The 18,727-nt window shown below is 53.4% G+C and overlaps 1 protein-coding gene across 1 annotated transcript in view; it reads right to left on the bottom strand.

The window, feature by feature from the left end:
* The window catches only part of LOC104467184 (E3 ubiquitin-protein ligase RNF123-like), a gene marked incomplete at its 5' end in the record, with an annotated part of 19,555 nt that extends 1,038 nt beyond the window's left edge, over window positions 1-18,517 (bottom strand). Inside the window, 14 exons of the mRNA XM_010080865.1 lie at window positions 291-366; window positions 1,991-2,179; window positions 2,376-2,515; window positions 9,554-9,638; window positions 9,757-9,850; window positions 10,109-10,196; window positions 10,566-10,640; window positions 11,668-11,845; window positions 14,678-14,785; window positions 15,426-15,509; window positions 15,704-15,849; window positions 16,456-16,654; window positions 17,106-17,212; window positions 18,416-18,517. Of these exons, the coding sequence (XP_010079167.1) occupies window positions 291-366; window positions 1,991-2,179; window positions 2,376-2,515; window positions 9,554-9,638; window positions 9,757-9,850; window positions 10,109-10,196; window positions 10,566-10,640; window positions 11,668-11,845; window positions 14,678-14,785; window positions 15,426-15,509; window positions 15,704-15,849; window positions 16,456-16,654; window positions 17,106-17,212; window positions 18,416-18,517 (1,671 nt within the window). The remainder of the gene's footprint in view (window positions 1-290; window positions 367-1,990; window positions 2,180-2,375; window positions 2,516-9,553; window positions 9,639-9,756; window positions 9,851-10,108; window positions 10,197-10,565; window positions 10,641-11,667; window positions 11,846-14,677; window positions 14,786-15,425; window positions 15,510-15,703; window positions 15,850-16,455; window positions 16,655-17,105; window positions 17,213-18,415) is intronic.
* Window positions 18,518-18,727: the final 210 nt, after the last annotated feature.

Below are 18,727 nucleotides of genomic sequence, written 5' to 3'. Positions count from 1 at the left end.
CGGCTGCCTTGTGAACACAGAGACCCTGGAGGGAGCTGGAGCTGCTGGGCAGACAGAGGCTAAGGGCCTAAGAACAGCATCAAAGCTCAGGTCTGCTGGAGGATTTACGTGTCTTCTGGAGACAGAACTTCTCTGGCACTCGGTGGCACCAGACTGGCTCCCCAGCCAGGGATGTGGTCTGATCCCCCACACCTCTGCACCCCCTCCAGTACAAGCCACCCCCCGGTTCCCCAGGGCATGCCTCCAGCATGGCTTCAACGACGAGGGACAGAGCCAGCGCCGGGACTCACCTGGCAGCCGGAGGTTGACCACTCTGTCAAACAAGTTCCTTTCGGCTGTCACACGGGTCAGCACCTGGTTCAAGAGCTGTGAAGGGAAAAGCAGAGAAGGTTTGTATTTTCTGCATGGCCCTTCCTGTGAGCAGCACCCAAAGGGTGTGCGTTGGGGCAGCATGTCCTTATAGCCCAGGTGCGGTGCCTGGGAGCTGGTGGATGCACACAGGGAGGCTGGCAGCGCAGCCCCAGCTTGGCCCTGGCACACAGGGAGGTGGCACCACACCACAGGCATTGTACCAGACCCAGACTTCCCAGGGAAGAGCCGGTCTGAGGTCAAGACACCTGAATCTCAGCATCTTCCACCTAAATTGGAATCCCACCTACAGCTGCCAAGCTGTGGCTAAAAGCCCTTGGCAAGCAGCAGCTACAGTCCCTGGGACAGCCCCGGCCCATGAAGAGCGAGCCAGCAGCTGCTGCTGGGCACAAGCAGCATCAGCAGTGCAGCACAGCCCAGGTCCTGCCTGGAGCTGGCAGCAGAACGGACCTACCCTCCCTGCAGCACAGGCAATTCACTTCCCTGCTTGACAGAGCATCACTGCAGGCAGGGATTTCTGCCTAAAACCAGCACAGAAGGAAACACCTGTAAAGACACTTAATTAGCCACCATTAGCTCCCATCCAAACCCCCAGTGGGATGAGTGAGGACTGCCCCAGGCTTGACACAACCGGTGCAAGCTGTGCACCAGCTCTCAGACACAACATCCCTCTTGTCACCCTCACGCATGAAGAGCAGAACTATGCACCCCTCTGCGCATACAGCAGTACAGCTTTGTTGGCAGCACCAGGACCCAGGGGGGATGCTGCAGCACCTTGCACTCCTCTGGCTATTCCCCAGCTTTCCCAAACCACTCGCTGAGGGCCCCTTGCCTTCCTCCTCACACAGGGAAAATCCCAGGATCCCAGGCTGAGCACCTCCTTCAAGATTGCTGTGCTAGACCCCGCTGTGTCTTGCTTTGTCTCATCTGCTCCGAGCCCTGAGCATCAGCCTGTGGAGCAACCCAGCCCTGGGGGTATAGGTGAGGTATTATACGACTGTTCTCCCCCAGGCTGGCTCACACAAGAGCAGCCGCATGTCCTCAGGGCTTTCCAGGGTTGCTCATGCTTTAGAATAGAAACTAATTTATCAGAGTCTCAGGGCTGTTGTGGGCTGGAACGGGGCTGTCCCAGTCACTCTGGCAGGGAAGTGGAGAGGTTTGGTACCCTAGTCTAGGACTGAGGGGCAAAGGAGCAAGCTGCCTGCCCAAACACTGAGGCATGTTCCCCGTGAAGCCAGCTATACTCTCTACAGTTCTTGCTAAGGTGTACCACCTCCTCTCCGGATTTCATGGCACTGCTTCTCACAGGAGCATTCAGCATTTACTGGGTGGAAGAACGTGGCCACAGTCCCTCTGAAGGAAGATATAAGGGGCTGTCATCCTCCCTCCTGGCAGAGGTAGAAACCAGCTGCAGCCAGGCTAGTTGCAAAGGAAGGGAGCAGTTGCCATGTAGTGATTTTGGGGAGCAGAACTTGTTCTGCAGCTGCTGGGTTTGCCATAGCAGCTTTAAGTACTCCAGTGTTTGCAGGAGGAGCCCCCACTTCCCAGCACATCTAGAGAGAGGGCAGAGGACCCCCACGTCCCTTCAGAGGACACTTCACACCTCATGAAAGGACGATACCTGGGCGAGCCTCCGCAGCAGCAGCTCCGATGATGGGCGATTCCAGTCGAGAAAGATCTCTGGCGCCAGCGTGACGGTCATTTCCAGCACCCTGAGCAAGCTCACCGACAGGTCAAAGCAGGTTGCACACCCCTTCAGCTGGCGGCTGTCCACAAAGTTCCTCTCCAAGCGCTCTGCTGCCTGCTGGATCTGCCAGGCAACAGAGACAGCTTCATAAGGTGCTCCATCCCAAAAGGAGGGCTGTGACGCCCAGCCCAGCTCAGCTCCCATAAGTGCCAAGGAATCGCTGCTCTCCCAGCCCTGAGTCATGTCTGGAACCTCGCTGCAGGTTGGACACAGGCACCCATCGAGTGTTGGATCCCGCAGCCCCATGCAGCACACTCACCTCCTGAATCATGCCGATGAACTCAGAGAAAGCCCAGTTCAGCTGGTTGAGGACGCTGTTGAGGAAGCTGGGGGCCAGGTCGCGGTCGCCGCGGAGCAGGTCTGCCATGTGCCGCTGCAGCAGGGTGGAGGGACACGGCTCTGAAACCAGACAGTGACAGTGTCAGTGGCCCGCTCCCAGAGTGGCTGCAGACTTGGGGGAGAGGACAGTTATAAGCAGAGGTCCTGCCTGTCGAGCCTCCCAGAACATTTTTGCAATGCCAGTCCGAATTAACCAGGAAAGAGCCCGGCATGCTGGCTGCAGCCCACGTGCACAGGAGCATGCCCTGCAGCTCCACATCCTTCCCGCTCGCCTCTGCCCACTGTCAGCTCGGCATTAATCACTCCCGATAGCAGCATGGCAGTAGCTGGCCGCAGCCAGCCGGCACGTGGCCGCGCCTGCCTGCCCGTGTCCCAGGAGGATGGTACCTGGCTAATCCCACTCCTGAGAAGCTTCTGCGTGGGGCTGGGCTCTGCCCATGGCAGGCTCGGGCAGGAAGGGCTGCCCATGCTCCCCCCCAGCACAGACACATCTCCGCGGTACCTGGCATCTCGTCTCTGGGCTTCTGCACTGTCACGAGCATAGAGGGGGTCAGACCCAGCAGCAGGGAAACACAGAGTTGGGGCTATGTGGGGCACTGGTCCCCAGGGGCAGGCAGGGAAAGGAGGCAGGCGCAAATGGGATGGATGCTTCTCCCTGGGAAGGGTACCAGAGTTCAAACCACAGACCAAAATTCAAGGTTTGGAGAAAGAAACTTGAACACATTTACCAAGTATAAGAAAAAAAAAATCAACTACTTTTCCCTCTACTAGAAGCTGTAAGTAAGAGCGGGTGGAAGCTCGGGCAGCACCAGCACTGCGGTGCCCACAGGAACGTGCTGTACTGTGACCGCAGGTCCCTGGGGGGGCAGCCGGCTCGAAAGGGCAGCGTGGGCAAAGGAAACAGGGGGTGACCTCCATCACATCTCTAGGGATCGAGAAGCAAGGCGTAACTACTGGCAGATCACTAGCTGGGATTAGCAAAGCCAGAGACGGGTGGCAGGAGACCATCAGCTCGAATGGGAAGGGGATAAATTATTCTGTAAATACCCATACAGTGCACAACCACTCCAGGCAGGCCAGAGTCCTGGCTTTGATCTTGCCTAAGAGCACATCTTTGGAGGGATTTCATCATGACAAATGTCTTTGATGTCCTACTCCCACTCGCAAGTACTTTCCCAGCCCTTAGTGACACGTGGCTCGGGGACGGCCCCAGCCAGATGTCCTTCTGCTGTATTCAGTGATCCTCCGCGGACTCCTTGCCCAGTGTCCCCCTGAAACTGTGCAAGCCTTCAGCATTGAACGTGTCCTAGAAAAACATTTCACAGCTCAATGGTTTGCAGCGGGAAGAATTTGGATTTGGGCTTGGCTCCAACTCACTTTATTTGATGGTATTTATTCTTTGTAGCCCCCTCCTTCTGGTGGGAGACACAGAGAGCCGCTGCTCTCCAGTCACTGCCCCCAGCTCGCCACAATTTCAGACCTCTGACAGTGTTTGGAACGGGAACAGCTCCAGCCTGTCCAGCTTCCCATACAGAAACTGTCACATCTTTTTCCCCTTCACCATCCCTGCCCGAGCCTTGCCGGTTCTGCCACATTTTCTTTGGAGCAGTGGAATCAGAAGTGCCCACAGCATCCAAACCACAAGCACGTGGCAGGTTTGCACCAAGGCATAATGTGGTTTGGTTTTGTTCTGCTCTCCTTTCCCCATAACTGCTGTTGGGTAATTTCTTCCTTTGACTGGACATCAAGCTGGTATTTTCCAACAGATTACAACAGGATGACAGTTCCAGGACAACCCTTTTGGAAGAATTACAGTTCAAGATGCTCAGGAACTTGCTGGTCGCAAGGCGCGAGTGGAGAAGCCCAGGAGTCAACACCAGAGCCCACCCTGGTGTCTCCTCTGCCAGCAACGCACGATGGGGCACAGCACGTCCTTACCATGTCTGCAGACAACACTAAACACGGGGCTTTGTCCCATGTGCTAGAGCCACCCTGAGAAACTTGAGGACTGGGACAAAAAAACCTGATCATATTCAACAAGAAGGAGAAAATTTTGCATATGGGGAAGAACGACCCCAGCTGTTAGCCCTGGCTGGGAAACAACAGCCTGGGCACCATCCTGTAAAGGGGTTGTGCAGGATACCAGCCTGAACAGGGCACGGGGAGGGCTTCTGCTACAACCAAGAGGTGGGTGATGGCAGGAGGACGTGCCCAGCAGATCAAGGGAAGGTGCCACCCCTCTGCTCAGCCCTGGGGAGGTCACACCTTAAGTACTGTGGCTCTTTTCTCAGGAGTGTGCATACAGACAGGTCCCAGGGAACCCACCTTGCAATCGTGTCTCAGCTCGCAGCCCAGCGAGTTTTAATCACGTTTTCCTTTTACCACTCTACATCTGGCAATACTGGTATTCTCCCCAGTCATTCAGAATTAGAAGGTCCTTTCGTAGGGTTAAGTTTTTTGTGTCTTCTTTTCCTCAGCCTCCCCTCGATGTGGAAAAAGTGCTTTTTATTAAAACTGCTGACACATTAGCCCCCTTCCAGCCTTCAAGTACCGAAGCAGTTCTAGGCAGGGATCACCACTCCCTGGGGGCGAGCTCTGTGGGTTGTCCTCTTGGTCTGTGGCCAAAGCCTCTTTCACCAACGTTTCAAGTCAGGACAGATCTCAACACGAATCACCCAGCCAAAGCCTATCTCATTTGAAGGCAGCTTTGGCTTTTTGAAGGATGCTTTTATGCTTGTAATAACGTGCTTTATTCTGACTTTTAGCCAATGACTATTTCATCATGGTCTTTTTCCAATAAGTGGTGTGAATTTGCTCCAGATCTCCAATTCTAGGTTCTGAAATGCTTTCCCTGCTGCTGTCAAAGATTCTGCCAGCCTATAAAACCATTAAGAAGTGGTGCCTCTTGTCAAAGTTCTCCACAGTTACGTAGTTGTTTTTAAGGTTTTAACCAAACACCAGGAAACAGTGGATTTCCTTGGCTTTTGTTGCTCCCAAGAGGAATCTAAAGATGCTGCAATCACTGCTACTCTTTGAAAGCAACATCAGGAACCAACCCCGGGTTACAGCAAGAGCAGCTTTGTCCCTTGCACGAGTTCTCAGATCAGGTTCTCCATGGGGCAATCACTAGTGGTATGTAGAAACCTAGCCCTGGTGCTGCGTTCATCTTAATTTGCAGGAAGTTCATCTTTGCTGAAGCATTTCCACCCACCTCCCTCACCTCTCAGTCCCCACTGCCACCCTGGGTGACGACACAGCCCCCACATGTCCCGTTTCAGACAGGGACATCACTTTATAGGCCGCCTGGGGATCCCCACTGATGTGGTTACCTTCTTGATCTTGGCAACAGTGTGTCATTAGTGTTCCTAAAACTTGTAACTCCTTAATACAAAAGCCACTCAATCTTGGCTTTGCCTTCATTATGACAGATAAAGATCAGTCATCGGAACAGAAATTGGTGGTTTTCTGAGGCCAGAAATTATGACCTCAATACATTTAATGTGGGCAACAGAGCGTGGCCCCAAGTGGTTATAGATATATCTGATGCTTCCACAACAGAAACTTATCCACAAAAATATAAGCAAAATAGTCAGAAGGGAGAAAAAAAAATCTAGGTGGGGGGAAAATAGTGAACGAAACCACAGAGTTCTTTAAGAAGACTATTAGGCAGCCAGAAGGACCCAGTGTTATAGCAAACACTTGGGTTAAAAGGTTCACTGAGCCCAGGATGAAGCAAAGACATAAGTTAAAATGGAAAAGGCAAAGTGAACATAATCCAACACGGGCAGCAGGGGATGAAAGCAAGGAGAAAAGGGGTAATAGATGGAGAAGACATAAAAGCAACATCCACAACTCAACTGGCTACACAAAAAGTTTCTTCAGCTATAGGAAAAAAACTCTAACAGTGTTATTAAAAAAAAGCAGTTATGGGAGAAAGTCTAACTGCAGAGGCCCATTAATAGACAGAGTTAAAAATTAATAAAGCAAACAAAGTGGAAGCCTTCAATAAGTGCTCCTGCTAGTTAACTGTAAAGAAGTAGGGTCATGTACTTTCATTACAGGAAGATAATTATGTACTTTAGAGTTTGCTAATAGCTCAGGGAGATTTATAACAGGGCTGCTTGTGAGACTTCTTGGCCAACAGCCCAAGAGGGGCTTTGGATGCTGCAGCATTTACAGCAGAGCTGGGAGCACAGAGGAGGAAAGCCCCAAATGGGCCAGATTCAGAGGCAAGGCAGTTCCCCCCAATGCTAATCTGAGCTTTTGAAAGGATTTGGATGTTGATGTGACACAGCTGCTGCTCAGGGGCTGTCAACTGATGGGATAGCAGTGAAAAAGGCAAGCTGGAGGTGCAGCCATCCACGTCACCGGTAAACTGCGCCTGGTCAAAGATGTATGTAGAGAGGACAAAAGGGAATGTTGCAGTGGGAGGCAGAAGGAAAGTAAGCAGTGTTTACGAGATGAGGTGTCAATAAGGTTGGGTGCAAGGCATCAGGACACCCCAGCGCGTGCCTGGGACTCGCGCATGCCTCCAAAGCAAAGTGCTGGCAAACAGGCTAATGCGAGTTTTGGCTCCGTGATCGGCAGATCGGGGAGGTGTTCTAGCCAGCATGACACTGGCACCTCTGGGGCTGCGAAAACCACGGGAAGGGTGAACGCTGATGCTCACAGAAAAGCAGAACCCCTTCCTGACTAAGACTCAGTGGCTGCACTTTCTTTTCACTATTAAAAAGGACCAAGAAGTGAGTTTACCCTGGTACACAAGCACATTTGAAGAATAAAATGTTGTAATGCACAGAGTTCAACCTGGCAGAGAAAGGCAGAGCAGCAGCAGTGGCAGACAGAAGATGAGATGGGTACATTCCCATCAGGAAAAGGTGATGGATTTATTTCTGAGGGTGAGGAAGCACCATCAGAAGAGCTTGGACAGTTCAACTGTGACCAGCTGATACTTTTGGCGTTGTCAGATCGAGACAGGATTTCTTCCTGACAGCCCCCTTTAGCTTAGGCAACTTGCTGGGCTTGGGAAGGGGAGGCGGGTGAATTCTCTGGCCCACGTTGCACAACAGCCCATCTGGATGATCTCATGGTCCCATCCACCCACCCTGCGCTGCCTGACGATGCACGGGCAGGAGGCCTGGGGCAGAGGAGCCCCGTGCTGCACCCTGAAGCCACCCTGCAGCTCGGTGCAGGCTGGGCCTGGCACGGGGCCACCACTGCTGCTCACTGTGTGCGTGTCCCAACAGCACCCGGCCTCGCCTACCAGCCACCATGAGAGCAAAACAACAGCAGCCACCCGCCAGAACTGTCCCTGCCTCTGCACAGAGCCCTCGCCTGCCCTCAGGAGCCAGACTGGAGGCAGAGCAGACGCCAGCATAGCTCCATCACCTGGGCAGAGTCCTCCCAGGAGGCGTCCCCAAAGCAGGACAAGGCTGGAGCACCAGAGACGAGGGGTTTGCCCAAGCTCCCTTCAGCCTGGCCTGCAGAAGCAGACCCAGACAAACAAGGATTTCCTTCAGCTCAGCAGTTTTTCCCCTTGTCCCTGCCAATGGTCAGATTACAACTAGGTGAAGACTGATGAGTGGGAAGGCGGGGGGGTCACCTCCTCCTCCTTCCCTGGGCAGCATCTCAAGGACACCTCTGAATCCCATGTCCCTCTTCAATTAAATCAGCATTCATTATTGATTTGGTTGCTCCTTAAAATAGTAATCCCAGGAGCACATCCCCAGTAGCCAGCCCAGCCCGCTCTGGGCTCAGACTGGCCGGAGCCACTCGGGGATGGCTGGAGGGAGCCCTCGGAAGCTGAGGAACTCTGCTCCTGCCCCAGGGCTCCCCAGGATGGGGGGAGCTCAGTCGCCACCCCATGGGATGGTGGCAGCCACTTGAGGGCTTGCTCCTGCGGTAGGATGGTCAGGGGACAGTCACGAGGTCTCTCCTGCATCCCATCGCCCTCCACAGATGAGGTGGCAGCAGGGCTCCAACCCCTGGGGTCACCCCAAGAAAACTGGTGGAAGAGGGGGTCCACGATGCAGCCCCCAAGACTGCTGTCTGGGCAGCAGTCCCACTGGCATCTCCCAGGGACGTAACTGGGAAATGCAATAATCGTGTGCAGCCCTCTGCCCCCCAAAGAAGGGTGTCTCTAGGCAGAGGAGGGGAAGGAGGGAGCTCTCTAAAGCTACTTCACCAGACAAGAGAGGGTCACACAACAAACTTACTCTGGAAACTAGCAACAGAGAGATCTCCTGGGCACCCACAGGCAGGAGAGAGAAAGAGAACGAGAGTGCTGTTAAACACAGCCAGGCAGCTCTCCCTGCCGGCCGGGGATCAGCGTGCACCTCCACATGCCACTGGCCCATGTCAGGCTCTGTCCCCCATCCCCGGGCAGCTCTCCAGGGGCAAGGGCTGGCAAAAAGCCTTTTCCACAGCAGAGGGGGTCAGGAATGTATCTAGACAGGCCCAGCCCCTGCCAGGGTGAAGCTGGGGACATGTTCTTCAGCTCAAGAACGGCACCTTTTCCTCCCCACATCCTTCTCAGCCGCCACAGAGCCAAGGAACCCCTCAGTTTAGCAACAGTGCTGAGAAACAAATTGTCATGCCAAAGGCAGGACAGGCTCTGCTGGGCTTGGAGATGCCTGATTAAAAGACACTCTGCTTGCAAACTTGCCCAGTGCCCTGCCTCCTCGGGCCCCCGCTGCCCCTCACAGGGTCACCACTGCTTGGCGTACTTGCCAGCTCCTCCCCACAGCAGCTGCTCGCTGTGGACATCATAGAGTCTTCTCCCAAGCTTGTATTTTTGGGGTAAAGCTCTGGTGAGGGTCTCTCACCTCTCCTTTGAAGGGCAGAACCCCTCCACGTGATGGATCTAACCCACCAGCCAGCATCCAAAAGAGTCACCAGCCAGTGCAGAGAGACTGGGGATGTCCAGGAAAGAAAACGCTGGCTGCAATGATCAGACCTGGATATTTGGCCAGGACTCCCTACTTCAGCAGCCATCTCACCAGCTGGTCTGGCACCCAGCAGAGACAGCTGCTAGGGAGGCGGCCAGTCCTCCCTCACCACCCGCCATAATCCCAAGCCCCAGCCCCCTGCCCCACTCACTCTGCAGGCTAGGAAGGCTGGCATCCTCAGGCTTGGTTTTCAGCAGGTGTGGGAGTCGTGTGTATCTGTACCCGAAGCCACAGCCCTGGTAAAAGAGATAAGGAAAGATCTTAGAGGTTGGAAAACAGCTGGGTTTTGCTGCTACTGGAAAGTGAAATGCTCAGTGTCCAACCAGCTCCAGATGTTGAGAGGGGCAAGGATGCACGATGCTCACTTAGCCTGACAAGGATCCAGTTGGTCTGTGCCCAAGGTCGCTGCTCATAGGGAGCCAGGAGGTTCTTCATCATGGAGATCCGCCTGCCCGATGAAAGACACAGGTCAGCCACAAAGGGGTTGGGGCAGGGGATTAAATAGGACCCCTGGTAGGACCGTGGAGCTGGGACAGAGCAAAGCCACTGGTATAAGGGTGACAGGAGGCTCCCCAAACCAGCCCCAGCACCCTGCAACAGCTCCTGGACCCTCAGCGGTGCCTGGCAGCCTGCCTGCTCCCCATCCAGCCTTGCCACCACCCCAGCCCTGCCCCAGCTCCCCAGGAACAAGCAGGGAAGCACTTACTGCTCTTCTGGGATCCTCTCCACAGCACGCAGTGAGTGGGGGTAGCAGACGTAGCTGGCTAATGCCTGCATCAGGGAGTCCCGGATGTCTGGAGGAATGAGAAGGGGCCAGGTCAGGGAGCACCCGAAGCAAGGAGGGACTGACCTGCACTTACAGAGGGTCTCTGTGCCAGCTGATGGGAAGAGCATGCCTACGCTCAGGCAGCTAAGAAGTAACCCCAGATTTGACATGCAAGTGGTTGAGAACTAAGTCCTGCTCTCAAAAGGGTGTCCTAGGTCATGTATCTAACCCTGGAATAAGCAGGACACACTGGACAAAGGCAGTGCCCAGCCCCTCTTTGTGCGTGGAGAAATCAAGCACTCAACAGATTCAGCAGGTAGATTCCAACAGAGGCGCCAGCAGTGGGACTGGCAGACCAGCAACATTATCACCCCAGAGCAGAGGAGTGCAGCTTCACCTGTGCCCACAATCCTTGAGTCCGCAAAATGCTTGGCCAGGATGGCAGCGAGGCGCATCAGGGTCTCCTCGTAGCCTGCAAAGAGAAGGAGGGAGCAGGGGTCACGCCAGCAGCCTGATGGATGGTCCTGTGGTCCCAGCACTCCTGTGGATGTGGCACAGGTTTTTTTTCCTGCTACAGCTGTCTTTGCAGTTTTGTCTAGTCGTCAAAACAGAGAGCCAGGAAAGCATGTTCATCTCCAACGGAGCCTCTTGCCACAGTCTGCAGAGCCTAAAGGAGTCACTCAGAGAAAGATAAAACCATGCAACTGAGTCGGACGACAAGGGAAAGATGCCTAATGCAGAAGGGGCTGAGCAACACAACACCCTAGATCTACACAAAAAAGCCATGTCCAGCCTGCAGGCCCTGAACCAATCTACTGCTCAATTCTGCTGCTCTCTGAACAGCAGGCATAGCCCCCACCTAATGGATATGAACACTTTAGCTATGTCTTGGTGGAGGAAACAGAAGCTCTTCTTACCTTCAGGGGCTCTGGAAAGCACAGAACAATTTGCTAAGAGCTCACTGGGATCACTTAGTCAGGAAAAGCACCGAACGTGCACAGAGGGAATCCACCTAAACACAGAATCTTGGCATCGAGTGGGCAGTCACCTCCATAGGAATGTATCCAAATCCCAGGGGGATTCGAAAGCACACCAATTCCTGCACTCACGGCACATTTCCCCCTCCCCCAGAGACCAGCAGGCAGTGGCACGCATTAGCGGGGCCATCACAGCTTCCAGCATCCCAGCCCATTCCCAGTGCCTTCTTGGAAAGAAAATCCATCGCTGTCATTCCCTACAGCCAACTCTGTGACAGCTTTGTGCAAGGCACAGCTCCCTGCCTGAGCTCAGCAATGGCCACGGCTCACCAGTGGGACCCACTGGAGGAACAGCACCCAGCACCTGCCCCGCAGCACGCAGACAATGCATTGGTGCAGCACATCCCAACCAGGAAAGGATACAGAAGGGATGGTGCCCAACTCCCACCACTTCGCTGTACGGATGTGGCTTGCTTTAGACTTGATCAGGCCAGAATTAGCCAGGCCTCCCCCTCCCCTTACCTGGCAGTTCCTCCATGCTGTTCACAGGGCTGAAGTAGTTCTTGAGGGCGCTGTAGCTGTTCATAGCCACACTGAGGTAGAACTCTGGCATGAAAGCAAAAAGCGAGCCCGTCCTGTCTCCGTGCTCGATGGTGCGGATGCACACGCGCAGCAGCCAGTATATATCCTGCATCTTCTCCTGGCCAGAGACAACACAACAACCCCTGTTCAGGTTTGTCTGAAAGCTTCTCTTTGGAGAAACAGAAGCGTCAGCACCACAGTTAGACCTCAGAAACATCTCCACGTCTGAGATGTTCCTCAGACCACTGCTCTGGGTTCACTAACCAGATCTGCGCCATTCCATCTTTCCATAGAGCCACAGAAGCGTCAGGTGGAAGGAACAATCAGAGATTGCTACACCAACCTCAAGCTCAGAGCACAACTATCACCAATGTGACACCAGATCAGCTGCAGAATTGTCCCCCTGAGCCTTGAAACCCCACAAAAACTACTCCTTGGTAGGGCATATCTGACCCGATCACAAAGAAGGCGTGCTAGCGTTTATTCCAAGTACACTGGCTGACAGAAGGCAGGCAGTAGCAAACCCAGCATAAATCCGCTGGAAAAAAAGTTGGTCTTTGTGGGAGTTGAATGAGAATAGGCTGAAAGCTCAGAGCAACTCAGATCCTTGCAACAGGCAGCCACAGCCTTTGGGATTCTGTGCCAGCCATTCACCCAGATTCACTGTCCCGAGGAACATCGGCCTCTGGCTTCTCTAAACAAAACTCAGGCGGTCCTAAATTAAAAACAGGAAACTTATGGGCATCTACATAACTTAAGTTACAAAAATCAGCACCAACAAAGCCATAAAAAGAAGAAATATTATTTCATATCCTGCAATGTCAAGAAATATCAAAAAATATCAAAAGCAATGGCAATTTGCACAAAAATAGATGGAGGAGGATTACACATCTAATTAAAAAATTAATATCAGAGGTGCAGATAAGTGATTTCATTTGCTTAGTAGCTTTTCTAAAGTGCATCGCTACCTTGTGTGGGAGCTTTACATGAGTTTGTTCTGTAAATTAAATTAAACTAGTGTAAATCAACTAAATTGACCGAAAGACATCTATCTCAACACTGACAGCTCAGCTCAGCTTTGCTTTCAGGATAAAAAGCAATTGTGCAGACAACACTAAGGTAAAGAAAGCTGCATTTGGTTTTATTATGACTCGATAACCTCAGAATGGCCTCTCAGGTACTTCCAAGCTAGAAGAAAGCCCGCATCAAGGGGATACAAAGATGTGATTACCACAGCGTGATGGACAAATACAGCCTTGTAATAAAATAACCTCAAATGGTCTTCCCACAGGGATGTTTTGAAGGCGGGATTATCTACTTTAAAGCTAAGAGTGTTTTTAAGCTGCAGTGCTCCCTTTCGTCTAACCTTGAGTCCCTCAGCCTGGAACGAACCAGCGATTAATTCTCCCAAGGAAGGAGCAGCATCTCCTGCGCTCTGACATCTCAGCACAGAGCAGGACTTCAGCTCTAGACAGAGCCAGCCTGCCTCTCCATCAGCACCAGCAATGCCCAAAATGCTCATTCGGACATGTCCCTCAATGGCACACAGGTCCCAGGGATGCAGGAGGCCGCTGCGTGGATGTCCCATAGGGAAACAGCAGGGACCGGTGATGGCTGTGGGATGGAGCCCTGAAGGTACAGGCAGCATGCACAAGCTCCTCCGTGCAGCCCCATTCCTCTCCAGAGCACGCTCACTGGGCTCCAGGGGCACATTCCAGCGCCCGAGCCAGCCCGTGACCTGCTCTCCCTGCCGGCCACACAGACCGAGGTGGGAGCGGAGCTGTAACCTTCACTCCAGGATGGTGCTGATTCATCCAGAAAGCTGACACCGCACTCCTGACGGAAGGCAGGCACCAGCAGTTAATATGACAGTAGATCATCTAGAGACATGGATGGAGTTTCTGCACGGGCCATTGCGGTGATCCCTGCCGTGCACGCTGGTAATGCCCCCCCGCCTTTCCAGAGCAGCCCGGGAGGAACAGTTTATTTTTTGGCAAGCAGGGGCTGGGCTAATGCAGCTGGAGAGCTTCTGCAGCGCAGCGCTGTGCCTTGCAACCCTGCTCCAGGAATGAAGGAGGGAGCAAGCAAAGAGTGCGTGAGTCAGGATCTGCCGCTGCTTCTGCCGCTGCAGCTCTGCCAGACATGTTCAGAGGAACTGCCACTCTCACGCTCCCTGCTTCCATCCCAGGACATGGGCAGAGACCCTGCTGCTACTGAGTGTTCAGGGAAACGTGTTTTCTTCCCCGGCACAAAAAAGCTACAAAGGCAGACAGGGCACAGCAATGTGCAAGGGAAGAGAGGAAGAGATCTGTGGAGCACAACAGCACATTCCGCTCATAAGAAAACAGCTCAGAGACTTCATCCTGGAAAATGGTGAACGCAGGGAGGAAGGGACAGCCTGTGCAACAAGTCACTGCAGTACTAAATGCAGAACACTCTCTCTACTTGGGAACCAAGCAAAGAAGGGGAGAACACTTGAACAAAAAAAAAAACCTAGGCTTGGATCCTGCAGATTTCAGGAAGAGCAGCGTTAGTGAGACCCCCCTGTGACGCACAGCACAGCTCGGGGAAGTGGTTCACAGCAGCTGCTATCCTCTAGACATGCCCTGAGAACAGAATCTCCCTGTGATCAGCACCCTTCTGTCTGTGGCGCAGAGGTGTGACGCCCCCAGGGAAAGCTGACAGCGGCACACAGAGCTCAGAACAGACCGGGCTGGACTGGACGGGGCTGTGTCCTCGCCAACACCACGGGACCCAGCCTGGGACAGGAGGGGCTCCAGGCCTGGGAAGGTGTCTCTGGTGCACAAGAGGGGACAAATAAGCCCCACAGATCCTCAGCATCACTTCAACACCAGGGAAAACAACACTTGTGACATGTGAGCCGAGCAGCACAGACAGAGGCACACTCGCTTGGTCCCCTCTGAGCTGCTCGCATTACGCTCCTGCCCACCTTTGAATAAATGGTGACATTTATCCAGGCGAGACGTCGGCTCAGGTGATTGAGCTTCTCGGAGAAGACCTTTTGGCTCTTCAGTAGTTCCTCATGGATGTCTCTCCTCTGAAAAGAGTGCAGAGATGTGAGGGCAGACAGCACTGCCATTTATAGCATCCTTTTTCAGAGATGGACAAACAATGCAAAAGCAAATACCACCTTGGGGCTAGCTAGGGAGTGTTGACAGGACGGAAAGGGGTCAGCGGCCTTTCTGCAGAGGCAGTGGGGAGCAGTGCTATAAAGAGCACTTGTCAGTCCCAGCTGCAGCCCACAAGGCCTGATGCAGATGCTGGTCCAGTGTGGGCAGCAGCCTAGGTTCAGCTGCTACCAAGGATACTTCTTTAATGCATCATCAGATACACTCCATCTCTGGCAGCTGGAATAGGACAGATGTGTCCCAAGTCCAGCATTGGAGGGTCCCCATCGCAGGAGACCAGCTCTGAGGTATCTGCAGCACATGGAGGTTTGCAAGCTGCCACGGTCTGTCTGGGAGAAGCTGAAGCAGTTGTTGCCTCTCTGTTCCTTGAGGCCGTGGTACAATGGACTGACACAGTGTGACCTGTGACTGTCATCGCCAGGTACAGGTTACTACCCCATCCAAGATACTGGGGTCTCCAAGGCTGGAAATCACCCACTGTGCTCCATCCTTTTTGACAGATACTGAGGCTTTACCAGAGAAGGAAGCTGGGAGTCCTGAGACACTTACCCTCTTTGGGCAGCGGCTGATTTTCTCCTCTGTGTCTTTCAGTGCCATGGCATATTCATTCACATCATCGGATACACCAACCATCTGAAAAACAAGCAGATTCCAACAATTAATGAGGGTATTTTTTTCCCTAGATGCATAAGCACGCAAGCAGATCCCCCAAGAGGTTAGGAGGAGAAGGAAAGGGCATACACCATCACTAAAGAAGCAGAAAACAGAGTCAGCGTAGAAGCATGGAGGTGGGGGAAATGAATTCCTGCACAGCACGTGCCACTCACCTTGCCAAGCTGCTGGTGGACACTGAGGTTGTACATCATCACTATCCCATCCAGGACTTCCAGCAGGGAGTTCTCTGTGATGGGCTGGTCTGGCTCCTCTGGGGGTCTGCCCACCAAGAGACCCTCATTCCCATGGCTGCCTTCAACTGCAAACACATCCCCAAGACAGGAGAGAAGTGCTCAGCAAGGCATTTTGGCATCTGCACCTCCCTAATGCCAAAGCCCTGCTGTGCCGCTGTGACCCAGTGCTCCTCCCCAGCCCATGGGACTCACTAGATACACAAACACACCATTCCCACCGCACTGGCTGCACTGGGCTGACCTGCCAGATCTGTTCAGACAGACCCAGGCCATGCACATCCCACCTCCTCAAGCCCTCTACATGCTTCAGCATGCAGTCTGGCCTGCCCCAACAGCAACAGTGCTGCTGTTGCACATGGCATCCTCCGGCTGGTCTGTGTTCAGAGCAAGCATGGCTACAGCTGCCCTTGAACAACCTCCCTGCGGAGTCTTGCCATGCCTGCAGGAAGGCAAGTGCAGCATCTTCGTACAAACAGAGAGTGACAGCATCACCAGTGTCATGTTCAGGATGGCACAGCGGTTAACTGTGGGCTTGGGGGTGTCAGCATGTCCTGAGAATTGGCAGGAGCAATGCTGGTGGTAAATAGACTGCTTTCCTCTTGAGAGTACTGGAAGACACCATTCTCCCAGAGACCACTGGGGCCACGCTAGCACACAGCAGAAGTACTCACTGTCCTCCTCTGTCCGCTGCTCCACACTCAGCGTGCGTACTTTGATCTTCTCCAGGGCACCAAGAGGCCGGCGTGGGTTCATGAGGCTGACGGCCGCCGTGCTGAGGAAGCGGTTGGCACGGCCCAGGGTGGGGGAGCTGAGCCAGCCAGGTCGAGCGAGAGCTCCACCGATGGCCAGGGCGGCAGAGGGACGCTGAGACTGAAAAGAAATTAAGGGAGAAACAGTTCTAGCTGTTTGGCTGCCTGCTGTTCCTCCCTTGCCCCTGCAAGGATGTTGGCATAGATGCACTGTGGCCACTGGAAGGTGAGCAGACACACCTCCTATCATGGCTGGACCAAGAAGCTGCTCTGTCTGCAGTTGCCTTGCACCCTTTCAAATGCAGGCGCCAAAAGCTGCTGTGGAGGAGAGGGGGCATATTCAGATTGGTGGGTAGTCAGAAAGCAGAGCAAAGAAAATTTTGCTGCTCAAACTTGGAGCATCCAGGCCTTGCTGATTTCCAGTGACCCTCATGCAAGTGGAGCTGTTCATCTGGCTGGTTACAGTCCTGGCCCAGACACTGCCTTCCTCTAAAGCAAGGCTTTTCTAGCCAGAGGCTGGGCTGGCTGCCCTGGACCAGGGCACCGCAGGGGAATAACAGCACACAGCTCACCTGTGCTGCTGATGTTGCCGATTCCTCATCTTCATCGAGATCGTCCATAGTCACTGCCTGCAGCTCCGAAGGGTCGATCAGGACATTGGCTTTCACAGCCAGGTCATCTGCACAGAGCACACCGAAGCGGCTGTGAACGCAGGAGTCGCCCTTCGCTCCCTGTGAGGCAGCCCCAAGCTCAGCCTCTTTCCTGCTTCTCGGCAGTGGAGAAGCAGCCAGGGAAGCTGGATGCTGCATCAGAGCAACCTCACCTTCCCCCCAGCTTCCTTACGTGGAATAGGTCTGCTGTTGCTAACACAGCAGAGACCAAGCAGCAATGGGTGCTGCTCACCCAGGACCCATTTCTATTCCTGTTCCTACCAGCAACAAATAGAACAACTGAGGAACTGGGAGACAACCACCAGGGCCAAACCCGACTAGCGTAGGGAACGAAACTCAGGGCCTAAGACCATCTTAAAGCATCCAGCTCTTCAATGCTGTCCTGTGATATGGCTTCAAGTCCCAAGGACCAAGACTCAGACCAGAAGCCATTCTCAGCCTAGGGGAAGGCTGTGCTGATGGCTATGCTCGACAAAACCCGAACAATGTGTCCTCTAGGCCATCACCCTGTCTTTAAAGCCTGCCAGGAAAACCTTGGTAAGAGACCAGAGGAGGTTACATGGTTCTCAAGTTAAATAATCTAATTGCAAACAGCCAGGGACCAACTTGAGACAGGGAAAATGGTCTTCATCTTGCAAACACGCTGGGGAAGGAGAAGAGATCTGAGCCACAGGCAAGTGCCGCGTTAGCCAGAAACCAGAGACAAAACGAGTCTGACCGAACAGCAAGGGCTTTCTAACTCTTCCAAAAGGGAGGTTTTGAAAGTCTACTGCCAGGGTAGCATGCTGCACACAAACACACAGCTGCAGTAGGTACACAGGGCTGCTACTGCTCACCCAGAGTGGTACAGCAAGTAAATCCTGGCCATCCTTCACACCCAGCAGAGCCAGGATGATGGTCGGCGCTTGACAGCTCCCAGCCCTCGGCTGTGGTGCAGCAACAGCACCACACCAGAGGGTATTCCCAGACCAACCCCTTCCCTCCACCAGCCACAAGCCCCATTCAGGGATGTGAACAGTAAACTAATTTAAAGGACGCTCTACCCAAGAGGGATGATGTCTTCTTCAGCGTAATGTGCATCTCATTAAGATTCAAGTTTCCCTTCCTTGAATTTAATCACAATTCATTACCCACAGCTCCCTCCCTGGGATGTCTCTTGGGTGAACTCCAGCCAGGACCTGAATGCAAGTATGGGAAATGAGAGCACTTACCTTTCAGAGTCTTCTTAAGATGAGACAGGAGGCCTCCAAGTCGCTGAAGGTCAAAATAATCCACCTTCCCATTATAGAAGAGTTGAGGAGGGACATAAGCCTCTAATGCAGAGAAGGAGATTTGGTTTTTACACCAGTCCCACACACAGGACCACGCAGATACGTACACCCTCCCAAGACAGACCCCAGGGCCCAGTCTGGACTAACACTTAGTAACAACTTTTGTTGTCATAAAAGCACAAGCCGTTAAGGCAGAGGTGATTTCCAGAACAAAGCAAGCACTGTGGGTGACAAGCGAGTTGAGAGTTTGTG

This window comes from Pterocles gutturalis, unplaced genomic scaffold, assembly GCF_000699245.1.
Source record: "Pterocles gutturalis isolate BGI_N339 unplaced genomic scaffold, ASM69924v1 scaffold43684, whole genome shotgun sequence".
In the NCBI taxonomy this organism is placed as follows: domain Eukaryota; kingdom Metazoa; phylum Chordata; class Aves; order Pterocliformes; family Pteroclidae; genus Pterocles; species Pterocles gutturalis.
The sequence above is the reverse complement of the archived record's forward strand: the minus strand, read 5'-3'. Positions and strand labels throughout refer to the sequence as shown.